Consider the following 19507-nt stretch of genomic DNA (forward strand, 5'->3'; position numbering starts at 1 on the left):
TCTTTTTTTTCTTTGCCACATTTAATTCCTGAGGGAGATGTAGAGGAGAGAAACGATATTCCCACTGACCTCTTGATAAAAAAGGCTTCCACTGGGATGAGACATCGTTTGTATTGCTTTAAGAGACGATCTGATTGTTTATAAACTTTACTTGGGTGGATAATTTCCTAATTTCATTTTCCTTTGGAGTAGTGCCACTTGTGAAATACTTTTTAAAGGTGCTACAGAACTCTTTCTGGCCTGGGTCAGAGAGTCCTGTCAGGAAAGTCCATTATTTTATTTCCTTTGCATATTATTTCCTTTTGTGGTTTTGTTTTGATTTTTTTCATCCTGTGATACGAATCCGGTCTTTATCACTAGGGCTAAGTCCTGGAAAGTGACTGTTTTTTGGCTTCTATATTTTCCTGATTTGTTTCCCACTTGGAATATAAATTACAGTCTTAATTCTTGCTTCTTTTTGTCAAGTGAAAAGAGTTTGCTCATCGAGGCTTATAACATTTTTCTGCTAAGTTTTCTTCACCTACTTTTCCAAACCCAAACTCTCCAAGTTTTGAAACAGATGCTCTTGAGGTTTTCTTTATTCCAAAGTCTAAGTGTTCACTTAGTACCTATTAAAAGGCAGGGCAGGAGAGGCTATGGGAGAAATATAAGAGAATAAAAAGCATGGCCGGAGAGAAGATGAGATCCTGGAGAATAGTTGGTGAACACAGTAAACATCAGTGTGGCTAAAATTCTTTGGAAATACCGTCTCATCTATTTTTCATCTTCGATAAATGGCTCTTAGCATTAATGTAGTCCAAAAATGTCTTACAATTTAATTTATTTTAAAAATCGTGGTGGAGGGGCGCCTGAGTGGCGCAGTCCGCTAAGCGTCTGCCTTCACCTCAGGTCATGATCTCGGGGTCCTGGGATCAAGCCCCATGTTGGGCTTCCTGCTTGGGGGGGAGTCTGCTTCTCCCTCTCCCTCTGCCCCTCTTGCTTGTGCGCTCGCTCGCTCGATCTCAAATGAATAAATAGTCTTTAAAAAAAATTGGGGTGGAAAACACATAACATAAATTTTGCCATCCTAATAACCACTTTTAAATATACGATTCAATGGTGTCAAGTATATTTGCATTTTTATGCAGTAGATCTCCCAAAACTTTTTCATCTTGCAAAATCTAAACTGTCTACCATTAAACAAAAGTTCTTCATTTCATCTCCCTCCCACCCCTTGTAATTTGTTTTTAAAGAAGACCGTAGGTGAATCGAGTGTGAAACATTAGTGACACCAACTAAAATTTAATTACCTATTTAAATCTGATGTTGACATATTGCTGGCATTATGTAGTCCTTTCTTTTTGCTGCTTTTCACAACTCAGTGCTAAAATGTTCAATTTAGTTACTACTCTGAGATTTGAAAAAGTTCCCTTTGAATAATTTGTATAATTTGCTACATCTGCAGCATGTGAAGTAAAGTGTTTGTTAAAAAATAAAAGTAGACAAACTTTGATTTCTGTTACTCATTTGCAGTTTTATTTGGGATTAAACTTAAAGTAGGAATAAGATATATGGGTATTAATAATAATAACTAACTCTTGAGTTTTTACTGTGTGCCAGATGCCACTTGAAATGTTTGTAATCCGGGGCACCTGGGTGGCTCAGTTGGTTAAGCTTCTGCCTTCGGCTCAGGTCATGATCCCAGGGTCCTGGGATCCAGTCCTTCACCGGGCTCTGCGCTCAGTGGCGAGTCTGCTTCTCCCTCGCCCTCTGCCCCTCCCCCCACTCGTGTGTGCGTGTGCTCTCTCTGTCTCTCTCTCAAATACATAAGTAAAATCTATTAAAAAATAGAATAAAATAAATGCTTGTAATCTTCCCAATTACTCAGTGAGTTGGGTTGCTACTATAACTCGCATTTCACTAATGAGTAAACTGAGGCACAGAAAAGTTAAATAACTTGCCCTAGGTTTCAGGGTTTGTGAGTGGTATAGCCCATATTTGAACCTCAGAGGCCTGGCTTGAGTCTTCATTCTGAATCCCTGTACAATGCCACCTTCTAGATCAGTAACTATATCAAGGTAAAAATATCAACAGAATATTATCAAAGAGATACACATCTGGATACAAGAGAAAATGGAATGTAGGGGAGGAAAAAACTAATATTTAGAGGGTCCTTACTTTCTGTCAGATACTTACCAAATGTTTTAATCATCCTATTGGGCATCCAACTTAGGTTTTCCTACCTCTGTTTTCATGTACAGAAACAAAGGCATGGAGAGGTTTGGAACTTGCCTATGATCACCTGCTAATAAATTGCAATGTCTAGGGAGCACCTGGGTGGCTCAGTCGGTTAAGCGCCTGCCTTTGGCTCAGGTCATGATCTCAGGGTCCTGGGATTGAGCCCCGCACCAGGCTCCCTGCTCAGCTGGGAGCCTACTTCTCCTGCTCCCTCTGCTGTTTTCCCCGCTTGTGCTCTCTGGCTCTCCCTCTAACTCTCTGTCAAATAAATAAATGAAATCTTTTAAAAAATAAAAATAAGTTTCAATGTCTGGATGTGAGCTCAAGATATTTTTAAAAGGGCCAGAATGTATACTTCCTGGTCCATTTTCTATTTTCTAGCTTTTGCAAGAAGAATGATGAGACCTTGTTACCACCTTAATAATCAGAAATTTGGAAACAGAGAGTAGACAGGGAGACTCCCGAGAGGGGAGCATTATGTCCCAGTGGAAACTTAGCATTGCTGTGAAACTTTAAACATTATAATTTTAGTTACAATGAAAAGCCCCCAGTATTTTTTCATGTTTTGTCTTGGAAAATAAAAACTTTAGTAGAATCATTCTTGGTCCTCTCACTGCGGGGTCAATCAGGTACAACGCTATTACAATACCATTGACTATATTCCCTATGCTGTACGTTTCACCCCTGTGACTTATTCATTCTGTAACTGAAAGCCTGTATCTTCCACTTCCTTTCACCATTTAGCCCAGCCTCCTACCCCTACCTATCTGGTAACCACCAATTTGTTCTCTGTGTTTATGGGTCTGTTTCTGCTTTGTTCTTTTGTTTTGTTTTTTTAGATTCCACATAGAAGTGAAATCATACGGTATTTGTTTTTCTCTGTCTGACTTATTTCACTTAGCATAATACCCCCCAAGTCTGTCCATGTTGTTATAAATGGCAAGATCGAATCCTTTTTTATGGCTGAGTAATATTCCATGTGTGTGTATGTGCATGCACATAGAACAACTTTATCCATTCATCTCTCAATGGACACTTAGGTTGTTTAAGAAAACAAATCTTTAGGGGTGCCTGGGTGGCTCAGTTGGTTGAGCATCTGACTCTTGATTTTGGCTCAGGTCATGATCTTGGGTTGTGAGATCAAGCCCCACATCAGGCTCCGCACTTCACACTTAGCACAAGGTCAGCTTGGGATTCTCTCTCTTCCTCTTCCTCCTTCCTCTTTCCCTCCCCTCGCTTGTTTTCTCTCTCTCTCAAATAAATTAATAAATCTTACAGAAAAAAAGAAAACAAATTTTAATCACTTTAAGAAATCTAGTCTAATGAGATATGTATATGAAGGTAGTAAACATAGATTTGCAGAAATGCCCACTCAATCTTATTACTAACTCTGACAGGTTATTTACACCTATTGGTTTGAGTTGGTGATGTTTTATGACGTATTGTTTCTAAATTCACTAAATAAAAACAGGCTTTTAAAGATTACACGTTAATGCCTTCAAAAAATTTTGGCCTAAGGTATGAATAATTTCATATGCCTTTAATCCTGCACAGTTGAATCTGATGTTTAAATAAGTGAGACTGTCTTAATTTAGGATAGTTTAGTCTCACTAAGGTCTCTTTCACAGTGATTCTTACCTGCCATTTGGCTATCTGATCAGAGGTAAAATGAGATAGGATCTCATCTCAATCGACATTGCTTAGTCCCTGAAATGTGTAAAATTGTCTTGAAGCAGATCAAGGAGAAGGGCCTCAGAATTAGAAGTTTGGGCTCTCTAAGAACTTCTCTAATCGGTATTGTTTATGATCTCCTAGTTTGCAAAAACTCTTCACCATATAGAGCTGCGATTCTTTTTTTTTTTTTGATTTTATTTTATTATGTTATGTTAATCACCATACATTACATCATTAGTTTTTGATGTAGTGTTCCATGATTCATTGTTTGTGTATAACACCCAGTGTTCCATGCAGTACCTGCCCTTTTTAATACCCATCACCGGGCTAACCTATCCTCCCACCCCCCTCCCCTCTAGAATCCTCAGTTTGTTTCTGAGTCCATTTTATATCAAGTCTCTAGCATGTTCTTAGTGTGAAGTTAGAATTAATTGCTCTAAGGATGATTCTCATTATTTTTGTTTCAAGCTTCTGTCCCTTTGGTCTCACCCTGTTTTGGGTTTACTATCTTTTAATGTGAAGAAACAAGAAATGGAAACACACAGGATGCATCCAAAAGCACCTGTCTCGAACATTTGTGTTTGTCATGTGTTTTGAGAGTCACACTGGAAGAAAGACAAGCAGGGTTTCACGTATCTCTCAGATCCTGGCCTCTGATTACTCTCCTGAGATTACTTGTACTTCCTGGCCCATCTGGGATTGGGGACTTGCTCATTGTTCTAGTCCTAAACCTTATCCCTTGGGAATAAAATCCCCGAGTCCCTTGAGTTGACTTGCCATGGCTGTTCCCAGCTTGCCCTCTCTGGAAACAGCCATGATTTTAGCTGCTGCTGTGTGCACAAGGCAAAGATCATCACCTCTTCTCTCCCCAGCCTGGCCTTTGTCTGTCACCCCGTTACCTGAAATTTTAAAAGTACTACATACAGTGTTCAATGAAAACGCATAGTGCTGAACAATTTGTTTTTGTTTCTTTGTTTGTTTTAAAGATTTTATTTATTTATTTGAGATAGAGTGAGAGCTAGTGAGAGAGAGAGCAAGAGAGCACGAGGGGGGGGGGGAAGGGGGAGAGGGAGAAGCAGGCTCTCCACTGAGCAGGGAGCCCGACTCGGGGCTCCATCCTAGGATGGACCTTGGGATCATGACCTGAGCCAAAGGCAGATGCTTAACCAACTGAGCCACCCAGGCGCCCCGTGCTGAACAATTTGTAAAATAGCGTACCTTGGGTGTAAAAAAGAGAATAATTAAAATGAATATTTGGATTTGCCTAAGAAAGTCTGGAAGGGGACAGGAGACACTAAGAAAAGTGGTTATTTGCATATGGAGTACAGGTGGGGTTCAATTTGAATAGGTGGGGGATAGGGTGAAAGTGAGAGCTTTTACTGTACCCTTTTATAATTTGAACTATGAGGACGTACTACCATCTAAACATTGCTCATTTAAAATTAACTTTAAAAAGTTTTTCTACCTCATGTCTTGAAGGGAAATTGGAAAGCATTATACCTGTTGTGGGAAAGTTGAAATCTTTAATTATCGACTCAGTCTGGAGAATGCAAGCAGTAGGCTTTTGGCTAGACACATTGGGTTCAACCAGATTCCGAGTATGTGATTGGAAAATGTGTTTCACCTCTGTGAGTCTCAATATCCTTATCTATTCGAGGGAACTAAAAAGAATTGTTTAGCCTGTCTTTCAGGAATACGGGGAAGCATAATGAGAAAATAAATATAAAAATGCTACCTAGGCATCAAATAAATGGATGATTACTATCAGGTTTCTGAAGGAAGTTGTGACACTGATTTCCTAAGAGGAGGAGGGGACATAGAGCTCACCATCTTCCTCTTTTTTAAGGTCTGGTCAAGTTCAAACTCTTGGGGGATAAAGAAGTTCCGTGTAGTTCTTTCATATTTCTGCCTTGAAAATCTAGAGGATTTTTAGTCTCTGCTGGAAGAAAATGCACGTTAAAGAAGCATCTGTGAAACACTTTTTTTGACTCTTTAAAAGTAAAACCTCTTTACTGCCGATGAATAATAATAGACTTAGGCAAATGGAGAATTTATTGGTTCATGCAAGTAAAAAGCCCTGGGCCAAACAGCCTTTAGTTTTGGTTGGATCCAGGTGCTTGAAAGCTAAGATTAGGAATCTGTCTCCTTCTTTGAGCCTATGTTCCTCAGTATTGGCTTTTTTACTTTTTTTTTTAAGTTAGACTTTCCTTTTATGGAGGCAAAATGACTACTTACAGCTCTAGGCCCATATGCAGCTAGTTTTAATAGATAACAAAAGAAAGAGAAAGCCTTCTTTTCCAGTTGTTCAGGAAATCCTTGGGCTGGTTGTTACTGGTGCAACTTGGGCACAGCCCCTCCGAACCAGTCACGAAGGCCAGGAAGATATCAGGCTCTGACTGGATAAGCCTGGGAGCCCTAGAGCCCAGCATTGGGGTTAGCTTCACACAAATGGCATGGACTGAACGATGAGGAAGGTGGTTCCTCAAAGGCTAACTATCAGGAAGACTGTTTCTAAAATAAGAAAATAGAAAATAGAAAAGATTAGAAAAGGGTGCTAGACATGCCTTCCCTCCGTCCCCTCAAAAAACAAAACCAAAAACTTAATGCAATATATTATTTGGGGCATTCTGGGGATGAAATGATAAATAAGACATCTCTCATAGGGCTTCGAGTCATGTGAATTTGCAACTAGGTACACATGTAGCAATGAAGAAGAAGTGCTGTTAACAGAAATAATAGTAATTAACATTTATTCAGTGCTTTCTAGATTCTAGCTCCTGGTCTAAACACTTTAGCTTTTTAACTCCAAAAGATCTCCAAAGGAACCAGAAAAGGTAGCAGTTGTTCTCCCATTTTAAAGATTTTATTTATTTATTTATTTGTCAGAGAGAGAGAGAGAGAGCACAAGCAGGGGGAGCGGCACGCAGAGGGAAAAACAGGCTTCCCCCTGAGCAAGAAGCCCGATGTGGGACTTGATCCCAGGACTCTGGGATCATGACCTGAGCTGAAGGCAGATGCTTAACCGACTGAGCCGCCCAGGTGTCCCAGTTCCCCCATTTTGTAGATGAAAAAGCTGAGGCACAGAGAAGTTACTTTATAGTACGTTAGGAACACAGTTATTACTGATAAGCCACCCAGAATGGTGACATTGTCCTGCAGGTGGCGCTGTCTGAAGAGGTCTTAGGATTATAGGAGGATTTCACCAGAGAGGGGGAGAGGGCAAAGGTGTGATTCTAGGAGAAAGAAACACTGAAAGAATGTACAGCAAGTATTTAGGAAATGGTGAGAAGTAAGAGTAAGGTTGGGCTTTAACACTGGGCTTGTGGAAAAGGATGAACAAGAGGGAGGGGGAGAATGGTCCACTGGGACCAGTTGTAAAGCCTGGCCATAGCTCTGAGGGGTTGGGCTTTTTCCATAGTCTGTTGGATTTTTAAGTAGGGGAGAGACTTGGATTAAACGAAAATGGCCAGACCCCTGAGTATTTTTAGTGGGGGATGTTGGCTTTATTTCTCTGCCTTATGTTCTTGAGCTGTTTTGGAAGTTTTTGCAAATGTCCCGTTGGGTGGCATTTAGGTGGTGGTTTCTTTAAAGGACTTCGCTACACTTTAGTGAAGGGTTTTTTAAAAGGGAGCCCGTTTTTTGACATTCTGTTTTCTGTAACTGCTATTGAGGAGAGGTAAAGCAAAGCCGGGCTCTTATGGAACACTTGCAGCCCGAGACAAGCAGTTCTCTGTTTCGGTCACAGAGTTGTACAGTAAAGCCGTTCAGTCCTCAGAACCAGGACGATAACACGGTGCGCTTATTTAATAGTCTAATTGCTCTTCTGTTCTGTTCCGTCATTAAACGGTGTTAGAATTGAGAATTAGGACTCTCTTTCCTCGCCAAAAGAAAACACAAGTGGCTTGTTGACTGCAAGATTTACTCTCACAGATCCTTCCAGAGGAATATAAAATCCTGGCCGTGCCTCCACAGCAAGGAGGTGGCATATGCCCCGGCCTCGTCTCCTGAATGCAGGCTCCATGCCCAGAAGGACATCATAAATCATTTAAAATTTATGATGAGCCCAGTCGGGTGTTACACCCTGTTAGTTGGCTGCCATCTGTCCTCTGCACACTATAGCCTTCCTTCTTCAGAGCACAGAGACTTTTTCAGATGAGCCATAGGACAGAGAGCTCAGGATTTTCCCTTTGGCGGGCCCAGCCAAGAAGTAGAGGGGGCAGAAAACAGAAGACGCCTGTTCGTAGTCTTGCCACAGGCCTCGCTTGCTCTCTCCTAGGCTGGAGGTGGAGAAGGGGCAGAAAACAAGACCGTTAACATTATCAGCCTGTTTTCTCTTATTCGTTTATGCAGCAAATGCACATATTTTCTGAGTTCTAACAACCTGCAAGGCACTATTGGGAAAACGGCAGTAAACAAGAGTTTTGGTTCTCATCGAGACCATACTTAAAAAGTAGATGCCAGTTCAGGAGGGGATGCCGTATTTTGCAGGATAAGATGGATAAAGATGAGAAAAGGAACAAGCTATTCTACGTTGGGTGTGTGAGGAAGGGATTTCTAATAAGGTGACCTTTGAGCAGAGACTTGAAGGAAGTGATGGACTGAGCTGTGTGGGGGTCCGGGAAAAACCCATCCTGGTAAGGACAGAGGCCACCAGGCAGGGGCTTGCCGTGTGTGTCAGGTGACAAGCAGCAGGGCTGGAGGGGCTGGAGCAGAGAGAGCCAGGAGGGAGCCATCAGGGAAGGACCCCACAGTGGGGAGCATCGTGTGGGGGGCAGCCTCTGGGGGTCATTGTGGAGACCATGCCAAGGAGTAGAGATAGTATTCAAAGCCAGATGGACAGCCATTGGATGCTTTTGGGAAGATCGGTCCTTTTCAAATATTTGAAAAGCCAGAGTATAAGCATGAGAGCAGGAAAATGGGGACACAGGGCGTCCTTCCCTTCTTAGAAAAATGTATGCTGTTGTAATCACAAGGGACTGTCGGAACTTTAACTCCCCCAGTCCAGGGAGCAAAACAGAAATCATGGGTTTGCTTGATCTTCATGGAAAAACCACACATGCCTTTTTTGATTGGGATAAAAGTGAGCCCCCATGAGCTATTTACTCAACTGGGAACAATACTTCTCCTGGAGAGACCTGGCTACTGCATCCGGTGATCTATGCCCCTGCTAAGTCTCTTCCCCAGCAGTACTTGCGAGGGAGGCAGACCCCCAACATTATTGCTGTTGTTGCACTGATTAGTGTGAACTTCAGGGTCAAAGAGCAGCTGGTTGGGTCCTCGATATCAGATTCTAGGAGGCTTCAATAACCCGCTTTGCTCTCAGTGAACACAGAGCTAACTCACACTGTTTCCCCATCACAAATGACTTACTTTACTCTAGAGCTATAGGGACTGTGGGCTTGATTAACTGCCGAAGTCACAGGGAGTGTGGTTCTGACTCCTTATGAGGAATACTTTCCTAAGAATGAGGGTGACAGATATCTGGAGGAGGCCATCCTGCCTCTGAATGTTTTCAAGCAGGTGAGCACATCTCAGGAATGTTCCTGAAATGACTCTGGCTTTGTGCGGCCCTGTTGGACGAGAATGACCTCTCCAGTTCATTCCAGTGCAGAACACTTCCAAGCCTGTGAAAAAGTGTCCAGTGAATGTGCTCTGCAAACATACAGACACTATGTAAACATGAGGCAAATATTTTAAAAGATGAAGAGTGTGATACTTGTTCTTCTGGGAGAGTGGTGCTTGGAACTTGGTGCCCTAGCAACATACTTTCCATGCTCAGTCGCCTGCAGTTTGTTCTCATTGGCCCGCTACACAGTTATCTGCACTATGTGTTAAAAACCTGCTCAGCCAGAGACCAAACAAATCGCCAGGGCATTTTCCAATCAGGGCCCATTTATAAAAGGTAGAGCAAAGAACAAAGCTGTGGGGTTTGATTCCTGGCAGGAAGCCCAAGCTGCGTCCTCAGAGCTCCAGAATTTACAAGGAAGAAAGAGGAGGGATTTATTAACTGAGATTAAGTTAGACTTAAAGCGACAGCTTAAAACTAAAACTGAAGCATCCTCTGGGATCCATACTGGAAAGGCAGAAACAAAAACGAGATATGTTCTGGGCTCTCGGATGATTTTTTTTTAGTGCAAGAGTGAAAGCTTTTAAAGACGCCCAAAGCAGAGATTACAGAATGGCCTTGATTAATGATAGAGGATCACACACCATTGGAGCTGGGTGAGGTGTCCTTCAGCGACCATTGAATGCAGTGGTCAGGGTCCTTCTGAGCCACCTGCTCAGTGTTCACAGCGCCCCTACTGTGTCGTTAGGGGTGTTGTTTGGCTCCCTGTGCTGACAGGAGTTCTCTTCTCTTTGACAAAAGCTTGGACAAATTGAAGCTATCCTGAAATAACAGCTCTCTTTTTACCTAAAAGAACAGCTCCAGCTGGCCCCCCACACCCAGTTAACTTTGTCCATTGAAATCACCAGCGTTTAATGAGCTGTGGTTACTTGCTTCTGGAAGGAGGGTGGAGTGGGGCTGGGTGGCAATCTAAAGGAGGGGAAGGTTCTGTGTGTGTGTCCATTTGAACCAAGAAGGTGTTAATTATCATTCTTGTGACCATTTGTTCATCCACTCGTTCATTTATTCATTTTCTTGTTTGTTTCCATTCTGAGTCTGTCCACAAAATGTGTTTGGCAAAACTGAGAGCAAAGGGCACGTATGCTAGAAATTAAATACAAATGAAGTCAGGTCTCTAAGAAGGAGGAAACAGATTTCATCCATGAATTGTCATATGAAATCTGTGTTAATATCAAGTGTTACTCTGACCTCTGGCAACCAGGATAAAAGGGAAATACACAATTACTGGTTGTCAGAAAAGAAAAGAAATATTTCAATTTCTTCCAGAGAAACTAAGTGTTGGTACTCTGGGGCTCATGCCATTGCTGAAGACTTTCAGGGGCTTCATACAAAGCTCTCAGCCCAAGGTACACCCCTTTCTCCCCCTCTCTGTCTTCAGAGTCCTTCCTTCAGACCACCTGGAGCACCCTCAAAAAACATGTCCTTAGTGTTATTACGAGCCCTGTCTATATGTGTCAGGGCAGGACTTGGGGTAATGGATCTTGAAATGATGTTGTTCATGTGGCTCTAGGATTTGCAAATTCTGAGACCAGAAAGAGGAATTGTGGGGCGAATCAGAGTCCAGTCCTGCTGTGGCTGCCCAGTCTCCACCAATGTGCCTCTCCTTCTCCTTAAAGAGCCGTAGGCCCTTTCTGTGGCCTGGTTCTGCTGTGTCAAGGTGCTTTTTCGAACAGGTCATCTAGAGGGAAGAGAATTCTCCAGAACACACTTCGGACAGTGTTGGCTCAGAGGATTAGTAGATTAGGATTAGTAGATGATATTAATTTTACACACCATCTTGGCCCCTCGAAGTGGGGAGTCTAGTTAGACATGCACAGGGTTCAGGAAACCAATATTATATACACATAAGGTGGATACTGTCAAAGTCCCACCCTAAACTCCTGAGCTCCACTCTGAAGTTGTAGCAGGAATTTAAATTCTTCCAGAAGAGGGAAGAGGCATTGTTGAGATTCCCATCCCTTGAAGTGCCTTTGAAAGCATGAATTGACCCCATCCTCCTGACTTGGGATTTGTCAAGGGATATACCGGAACATGCTTGAGTATGGCAAGGGAAAGAGTTACAGAGATCTGATGTGTTGGACTTTTATGACAGATGGTGTGAGAGAGAAAACACTGGAAAAGTAGTGCCTTTTCTCTGGGATCCAGATGAGTTACCTGACTATCTACTGAACGTTTGTCTGTCTGTTTGGTTTTAATGTAAACATACGTATCCTTTGTATACATTGCATATTCATTGAAGCCTGTGTTTTAGAATGCCTAAAAAAAGGAATATTTTGAAGTGAGAAGTAGCCTTTGTGCTCTATAGCTGGTATGAAATAATGTGTCTGGTTTCTTGCGCAAACATCATCATTTGAAGAACGAGGTGCAGCAGCTGGGTTTCAGAGCACGGCTACAGTCCTTTGCCCTTGTCCTAATTATATTGACTCCAACCACGTATTTTGCTAGACAACGCAAAAAACTGGGCGTTGAGCCCTCAGGTGAACAGAATAAATATGCTCAATTCTACTTGGAATGTTTTTCATAATTATTTTAAGCAATGACTTGATTCTTACTTATGCTTATTCTTTTTAAAAGTATTAGAAAGGAAGATATCCACAAGACAAAGTAGAGAGGAGCTGATAAGAAGGGGCGTTCTTAAGGAGTTGCCTGATCAAGGTGAGGAAATTACTCATACATTTAAAGTAACTTGATCCTTTATTCTTTGGTCTTTCTTTCATTTTCTTTTAAAATTTAAGATGATCATGGTCTTTGGGAGATAAAGCAGTGAGTATGGCACTCTGAGAATCTTGCTTTAATTCAGAATACCTTTGTGGGCTGCAGAGAATCTAAGGTATTCTAGAAAAGAAATTCAGTGACCTTCACTGAATTCCGTCCTTCACTGTATGTTACTAACCCTTGAGCTCTACAGAGGTACTCAGCTGAAGATACAGATAAGATACAAATGTTTATATAACTCCTCATCTGTTCTTGAGCTTCAGTCTTTCTATACAAGTTAACTCAGTTGTTTGAGTAAATGCAATGTTGTTGCTTGGCTCCTGCCTTTTGGTTTCTTAAGCCTACCAGTAAAAGAAAAGGGAGAGAAAAGAAATAGTAAATGTGTCTTTTGTTCTTGATACTCTATAATACAATCAAATTTACAATCAATAAGGCACAAATGGACAAATTAAATTAATCCGCTTTATGCATTCTCTCAAGTTATTTTCCTAGTATTGTTCTCTTTTCATTTCTTTGAATCTAATTGTCTTTCACCTTTTCACTAACAATTATTATTTCTAAGTATTTTGTTTTCCCTGTCCCTAATCTTCTTCCCCTTTTTTCTCTATCCTAGCAAGAGGGAATCTTGCTCAAAAAGACTAGGCTTAAATAGAAACCAAGATAGACCCTCAGAAGAAGACACCAAGATTGGTTATTTCTCCAAATAAGTAACATCAAATAATTTTCATTGCTCCCCCTCCTCTTAAAACTATAGGAAATTTTTGTTGCAAAATTGTTGATTTACCTCATGCCTTCCCTTGCCCCACCCCCTGGACATTTACTGGGATAAAGTAGTATTATTGTACTTTTATGGGAACAAATAAAGTGCTATTAATTTGGAATTAAATCACAGAATTCTGGTAAATGTTCTTTGCAAAGAACATCTTTTGGAATTCACTATTTATAAATCCAAATGACACACTTTTTCCAACATCTGAATAATTCTAGAGTGGAGCTAGGAAATGCTTTACTATTTTACTGCTATTTCAAAGAATATAGGGAAATCTAAAGTGAATAATGCCACTTTCCTTGAGCCCTCAAGATTTAGGCATTTTATTTCAATCTCTGACCGATTACATTTTTCTCATTCTGTTTTACGAATGAACTTTATGTCTTCTTTAATTTTCTGTTACCATGAAGCTATTTATTTCCTATCTGGGACTTTTAAAGATAAAAAAAAAAAAAAGCACATCCCTAACTTTTTGTTCCTGGAAGGCGGGCTTGCAGTATCAAAATTAGTCTCCCCTCTAATCTCTCTGGAGGCAGGAGAGAAATTACAGATCCACTGAGCAATCACCTTTCTGAGCTATCACCTTCCTGGGCTGGGCCAGCACAATTGTTTGCTATCATTTATTTGGAAATTGTTTAAAGAAAGGAAAAATGTAAAAATTTATGATTGAAATTGCTAATGAGTATGAAAGATAGAGATTTAGAGACCCCTTTTTTACCTGATTAAAAATTATAGCTAGGAAAGAGTTTATTTTTTCTAAAAACAAGTGGCACTGGTCAACTTAAAGAAATGCTTAGTGTTGATTGGTTTTTGTTCTGCCTAATCTGTTAAACTATTTACTTGATGGGTTATAATTTCCGATACTTACTTCCCAGAATTCTGACTCTAGTTGACCTTTTGGTAACCTCCACAGACTGAACATTAAAAGTTTTTAAAACATAAAAGAACAAAACAATTTTTCACCTAAACATAATGTAATATTTAATGTTTGGGAAGTCCTAAATTACTGAATTTTACTTTCTGCCTTTTTCATGGTCCCTATATGGAACTATAGAAACGACCTAATCCTTGAAAGTTCCTGGTGATGCCTATTGTAAATAGAGTCTTTCCCCTTTTCAGCCAAAAGCTGGAGAAAATAGTTTTCTGTCATTTCTCTAGAAACAATTATCTTGAGAATTTCGGTCTGTTTTCAGCTCTAGCCAGAGACTGGAAGCTGCTGTGCTTGGTGACCACCTCTTGTCTTCTGCCACTGAAGATTCATCCTTTGCCTTGATCTTCCTGACCTTGCCTTAGCTCTTGACAGTTATTGTCAATTATGTCCTTTATTCAGGGAGCCAGATAGATTTTTCGATCCCTCCAGCTTCCCTGGGTTTGACCTCATCCCATCCCACCCCATACCCTCACTCCCAGCTTTTATTATTATTATTCCTTTTAGATGATCTTTTTTACACTAACCTCTAACTTCCATCTAAAAGTTCAACAATTGGTCTTCTCTCCTGAGAATTCCCAGGTCTAGTCCAAGGTCATTCCTTATTTTCTGGTTCTTTCCTTCCATCTTTTCCCTTAGCTTTAGCATGAGGGCATGGAGATGTTCCTGCCTGTCATGCAGCCTCCTTTCTCTCTCTTCTGCGGTGTACTAGTTTTAACCTTCTGATGAGTCACTCACCATTTGGTCACACACAACCTTCTCCTCATCTCTGTTTCTCTCTTAACTATATCCCAGATATACTCGTTTGGCCAGAAAGAGGGAAAGCCCCCAGACACTCTCCTGCTCCTTGTTTCACCACTGATGTCTCTGTGTGCTTTATCTCTTGTTCACTTGAAGCTTACAGCCTTTCCTGAGCTGTCTTTTTCCTCTGCACACAAGGGCTCCTATTACTTATGACATCAGCATCTTCCCCTACTCTCCTTTGCTGGCAGGTATGTGTGCATTTTACTTACATACATAAACTACATGCACCCCCACTGGCTGACACACACATTGTGACACACAGAAATGCTCACATACATACATACACTCACATACTTAATCACTAACAAAACACATGTCCACTGTCATTCAAATATGCTTCTAAATTCACTTTTATACACAGACACAGATATATGGACATGCACACATTGACATATTTATTCTTTCACCAAAATATGCTCAACTAATTCAGTCATATGAAAGGGCTCATACTGTTTTATGAATGAACTTTATGTCTTCTTTAATATTCTATTACCATGAAGCTATTTATTTCCTATCTGGGACTTTTAAAGATAAGAAAAAATTAACATCCCTAACTTTTTGTTCACGAAAGGCGGGCTTGCAGTATCAAAATTAGTCTCCCCTCTAATCTCTCTGGAGGCAGGCGAGAAATTACAGATCCACTGAGCAATCACCTTCCTGGGCCAGAAGGAAGGGCTCAACTTGTTTTAGCTCTACCATTATGCACAAAACTAGAAAACTTTTTCAGTGCACACACCAATTAATTATTAATAACTTCAGTTCTACTCTGTTTGATGTTTGAATTTGTATTTATCACACATCAGTCTCTTTTTCCTACCTTATTTTCATAGGCACTAGCTTTATTTCAGACCTCGAAGTAAGTATCTTTCCACATTGTTGACTCTATTATGTGAAAATCCAATTTCTTATTGCACCACAACTATTTAATTTTCTCTCTAGCTTTTTGTTCTAGATTTTAAAATCAATTATTTAACCTACTAAAGAATTTTAGCATAAGAAGGGTTAAAATATAATTAAGTTTTCGCTAACATGACTTCAGCATATTTTTGTTATCAATTAAAGGCCGAGTAGTCAAAGATAAATTTATATTTGGGTTGCCTAAAAATTGAGGGTTTTTTTTATATAAAGAAGTCGTTTTCTATTTTGTTTGGAATTTTCCATTCTTACATTAGTTTTTAATTTCCCTGTGTCTAATATCTGGACATTACACTGTGTCTCCCCTCCCTTGTTTTTAATAGCGAATTCCTTGGTATCTAATAATAAGAATTAAGAATCATTTGGTTTCCCTTTGGTTTGACCTATACTCTTTAAAAAGTATTACCTTAATTTTATTGAAATAGTTAAGATTTATTTGCAGTGGCATTGCCCTCAATTATCATCTATTTTACTTGTATACAGGAATCAGATTATAGGTACTTGGAAGTTATATGGCTCAGCAGTGATTGCTTTTTCATTTTGAGCATGACAAAATTCCATGATATGTATTTTTCTTATTAAAATGTCATGCCTGTTTTTATGGACAAGGCTAATGGATTTTATGTTGAGCCAAAGCAGTTCAATCATATTTAATGAAAATTTGAGAGATGATTTCTGTTTTACTTATAATGATTGCCAAAATAAGATTAATCAAAGACTGCATAAAAAGAGCTTTAATCATGCATTTCTTGAACTTTGCAAAGTCAAAACTTCAACTCATTTTTTTTTTTTTTTTACACTGGTAGCAAAGCCTCTTAAAATGTTCCAGATACGATCTAGGGTTAGTCTTTTCAAACATCACTGAATTAAGAGTTTATGCAAAAATCTCATTCACTTTAGAAACTTCTAGAAATTATGAAACTTCACAGATTAGATTTATTTCTGATTTAGATAACATATTAGAAATTTTATTTTCACTTGTGATTTTTTTAAAAGTTCCTCTGTAATTATTTTTTTTCACATTTTTTTCCCCTAGTGTTTTCAAATTATAATTAGGCCACATTAAAGGCTTTTGGTCTGTTATATTTAACAATTACCTGAGTGCATTTTAATATTTCCATCAATAAATAAGAAAATGAAAATAGAATTAGCCTCACTACCACCTTTCCCTGAGTACAGAGTGGTAGTTATATTCATATGTAAAGTTAACATTATCACAGATGCAATCATGTGAGACAGAGATGGTTGTAAATTTTCATATTCTCCCTCTAATCATTTGTATATGTAATTACATTTCATGCTATTTGTGTATTTATATTCACCTTATGTTTTCAGTGCTTGTTAAAAATGTTTATTCCATTTTTCAGATTTCTCCTTTTACCGTTCAGTTTGTGAATGACAAAGAGACTCCTAAGTACTGACTTCAACAAAGCCTAAGTACAGAAGAGAAGGGCTCTGTTGCCCAGGCATGTTGTGTAATTAGGATAATAATTCCCACTGTCGCGAAAGGGCAAGCAGATATCCCCTCCATTGCTGCTTTCCCCCAAGACTAAGGATTTTCTAGCTCTTTCTTTGGAATGAATTATTTAGTAAAACATGGTGAAATGATGCAGATGTATTTGGTTCCCAGGGTCTGAAAACACGAACCCAAACCCTACAGTCCTAGTAACTGGAAAACTGGGTTTTAAGAAAGCCATTAAGTTAGACATCTAGGTGTTTCTTTCCCCATTATAGATGGAGATGTAACAGTTAACTTTGAAAATTCAAACGGGCACATGATACCCATCGGAGAGGAATCTACCCAAGAGGAAAATGTAGTAAAATCTGAAGAAGGTAATGGCTCTGTAGCTGAAAAATCACCACCTCTGGAGGAAAAGGCAGAAGATAAGAAAGGTAAAATCAAGAGAATCTCCATATTCTTTTACTTCAATACAGCTCAATGTTGAGAATCAGGTCTTAGGCTCCAAATAGTGACTCTTAAGACCAGTTAGGGAGAAGGTTTGCAAATACAAAGAAGAGAGAAATTACAAGTGAAGAGAAATGGGATGGTTTTCTCAGGTAGATGCATACATTTTGTAAGCACGTCATTTAATTTTTTTACTTGGAAGCATTAATTAACAGTAATAAGCAGATCGCCTCTTCAATCATTAGAGCTATCTGGGAATATTATCCTTTCCTCAGGAACTTTCCCTCAGTATTTTCTCTTATTTTTAGAAAAAATGCCATCAGTCTGAATATCTTCTTCTGTTAGTTAGAAGTGACCTTTGTGAGCATGTCAGTGTGGAGGGATGGAGGGGTATCAAAACCAAGATGGCTCTTTCCGCCCAGCATCATCTCTCCAATAGTGGGAACTTGCCTGGTGGCATCCATACACCCAATATTGTAGGTTCTAGTCCAGGTTCTAGACATTTCTGAGAGAGACCCAGGAATAGTTCCCAGAGATGCTGGGGACTTTGGTTGACCACAGCCTCAGCTTCATGATTTGTCTGTGCAATTGGAAATTTCAAAATACGCCAGGGGCAATTATGCCCTTCCCTGAAGGCTTCTTAAAAGACCTTGGTTTCTAGAGTGAATATGCTATGGTCGATTAAGGTACCTGCAAAATCTGTGTCTATCAAGGACCCCTCAAAACATTTCACAAGTTCCTGGTCACTGACTGATTGATTGATTACCTCTCCCTAAGACTTCTATCATGTGCAGGAACTTCCAAGCCTTGTACTTATGCAAATCAGAACTGAAACCCCCACAAAGTAAGGATTTGTTGGGAGATTCTAGATGATTCCATGCAGCCTCGAAATGAATCCTCAGGAAGCAGACTATTTCCTGTTCTGTAATGTCTGCCTCTGAGTTGGATGGCAAAAATTTGTCAGACCTAGCTTAAGTTCTGTAGGCATTGTGAAAATTCTTAGAAACTAAGCAGACTTGTCTTCCTCTGTTCTTGACCCAAATCCTCTAAAGACAAAGAAAACAAAAGAGCACTTGACAGACATTGTAACTTAAAATCATCTTCTCTGGAAGTCCATAACCCCTTATTTGCATATAAATTAGCCTGTAAAAATTTCAGAAGCCTCTGTGAACAATCTGTTAGAAATTTATTATTTTGCTTTATTTATTCAGTATTAAGTATAGTATTCATGAGGCTTTACTTAGTCTTGTTCTATTGAAGGACTCTGGTTAAACTTACAAATACTGATTATAAGAAATTAGCTAATATTTTTAATGATCATATTCCTGGAACATAAAGAGAAAATAGACCTAAATAGATTCCAGTGGGATTAATTTGAAAGTATTCATGCAAGTAGTGGTTTTTTTTTTTTTTAAGTCCAACTATCCTGTCTCACCCAACTGTTAAATTTCAGATCCATCTGTGGTTTGCCCCTGGTACGGCCTTTTCACATTCAAGAATCACACCCTTCCTTACGTAATGGTGCCATCATTAATGCTTGCCTGGTCCATGTGGGATGTCCATCAGTGGTCTGGCCATGCTTCAAAGGAAGTGCTTCCCTTATCAACTTAATAAAAAGTTGCTGACAGTTCTATGTTAATGAAACCAGCAGGCCTTGATGTTCTAAAAAGATGGCAGACCTCGTAGTCCATGGATATTTGAGAGGTGTTTTTGTTTTTTTATTCTTTTTTTTTTTTTTAAGATTTTATTTATTTGACAGAGAGGGACATAGCGAGAGAGGGAACACAAGCAGGGGAGTGGGAGAGGGAGACGCAGGCTTCCCACGGAGCAGGGAGCCCGATGCGGGGCTCAATCCCAGGACCCTGGGATCGTGACCTGAGCCGAAGGCAGACGCCCAACGACTGAGCCACCCAGGCACCCCATGTTTTCTTATTCTTTACTTAGAATTAGTAC

The 19507-nt window shown here is 39.8% G+C and overlaps 1 protein-coding gene across 10 annotated transcripts in view; it reads left to right on the forward strand.

Annotated features, from left to right (window-relative positions):
* The window catches only part of PHACTR2 (phosphatase and actin regulator 2), a 269242-nt gene that overhangs the window by 184332 nt on the left and 65403 nt on the right, over positions 1 to 19507 (forward strand). For all 10 annotated transcript variants that reach the window (XR_010413801.1, XM_054505576.2, XM_045865665.3 and 7 more), the window contains 2 exons: positions 12092 to 12172; positions 17383 to 17541. Coding sequence is in view for 9 of the 10 variants with exons in the window: in XM_054505576.2 (XP_054361551.2) it covers positions 12092 to 12172; positions 17383 to 17541 (240 nt within the window). In the remaining variant the exon portion in view is untranslated. The remainder of the gene's footprint in view (positions 1 to 12091; positions 12173 to 17382; positions 17542 to 19507) is intronic.

The sequence above is a fragment of the Mirounga angustirostris genome, unplaced genomic scaffold, assembly GCF_029215605.1.
Source record: "Mirounga angustirostris isolate CCGP_5_RB_7025 unplaced genomic scaffold, mMirAng1.0.hap1 SCAF_8, whole genome shotgun sequence".
Lineage (NCBI taxonomy): Eukaryota > Metazoa > Chordata > Mammalia > Carnivora > Phocidae > Mirounga > Mirounga angustirostris.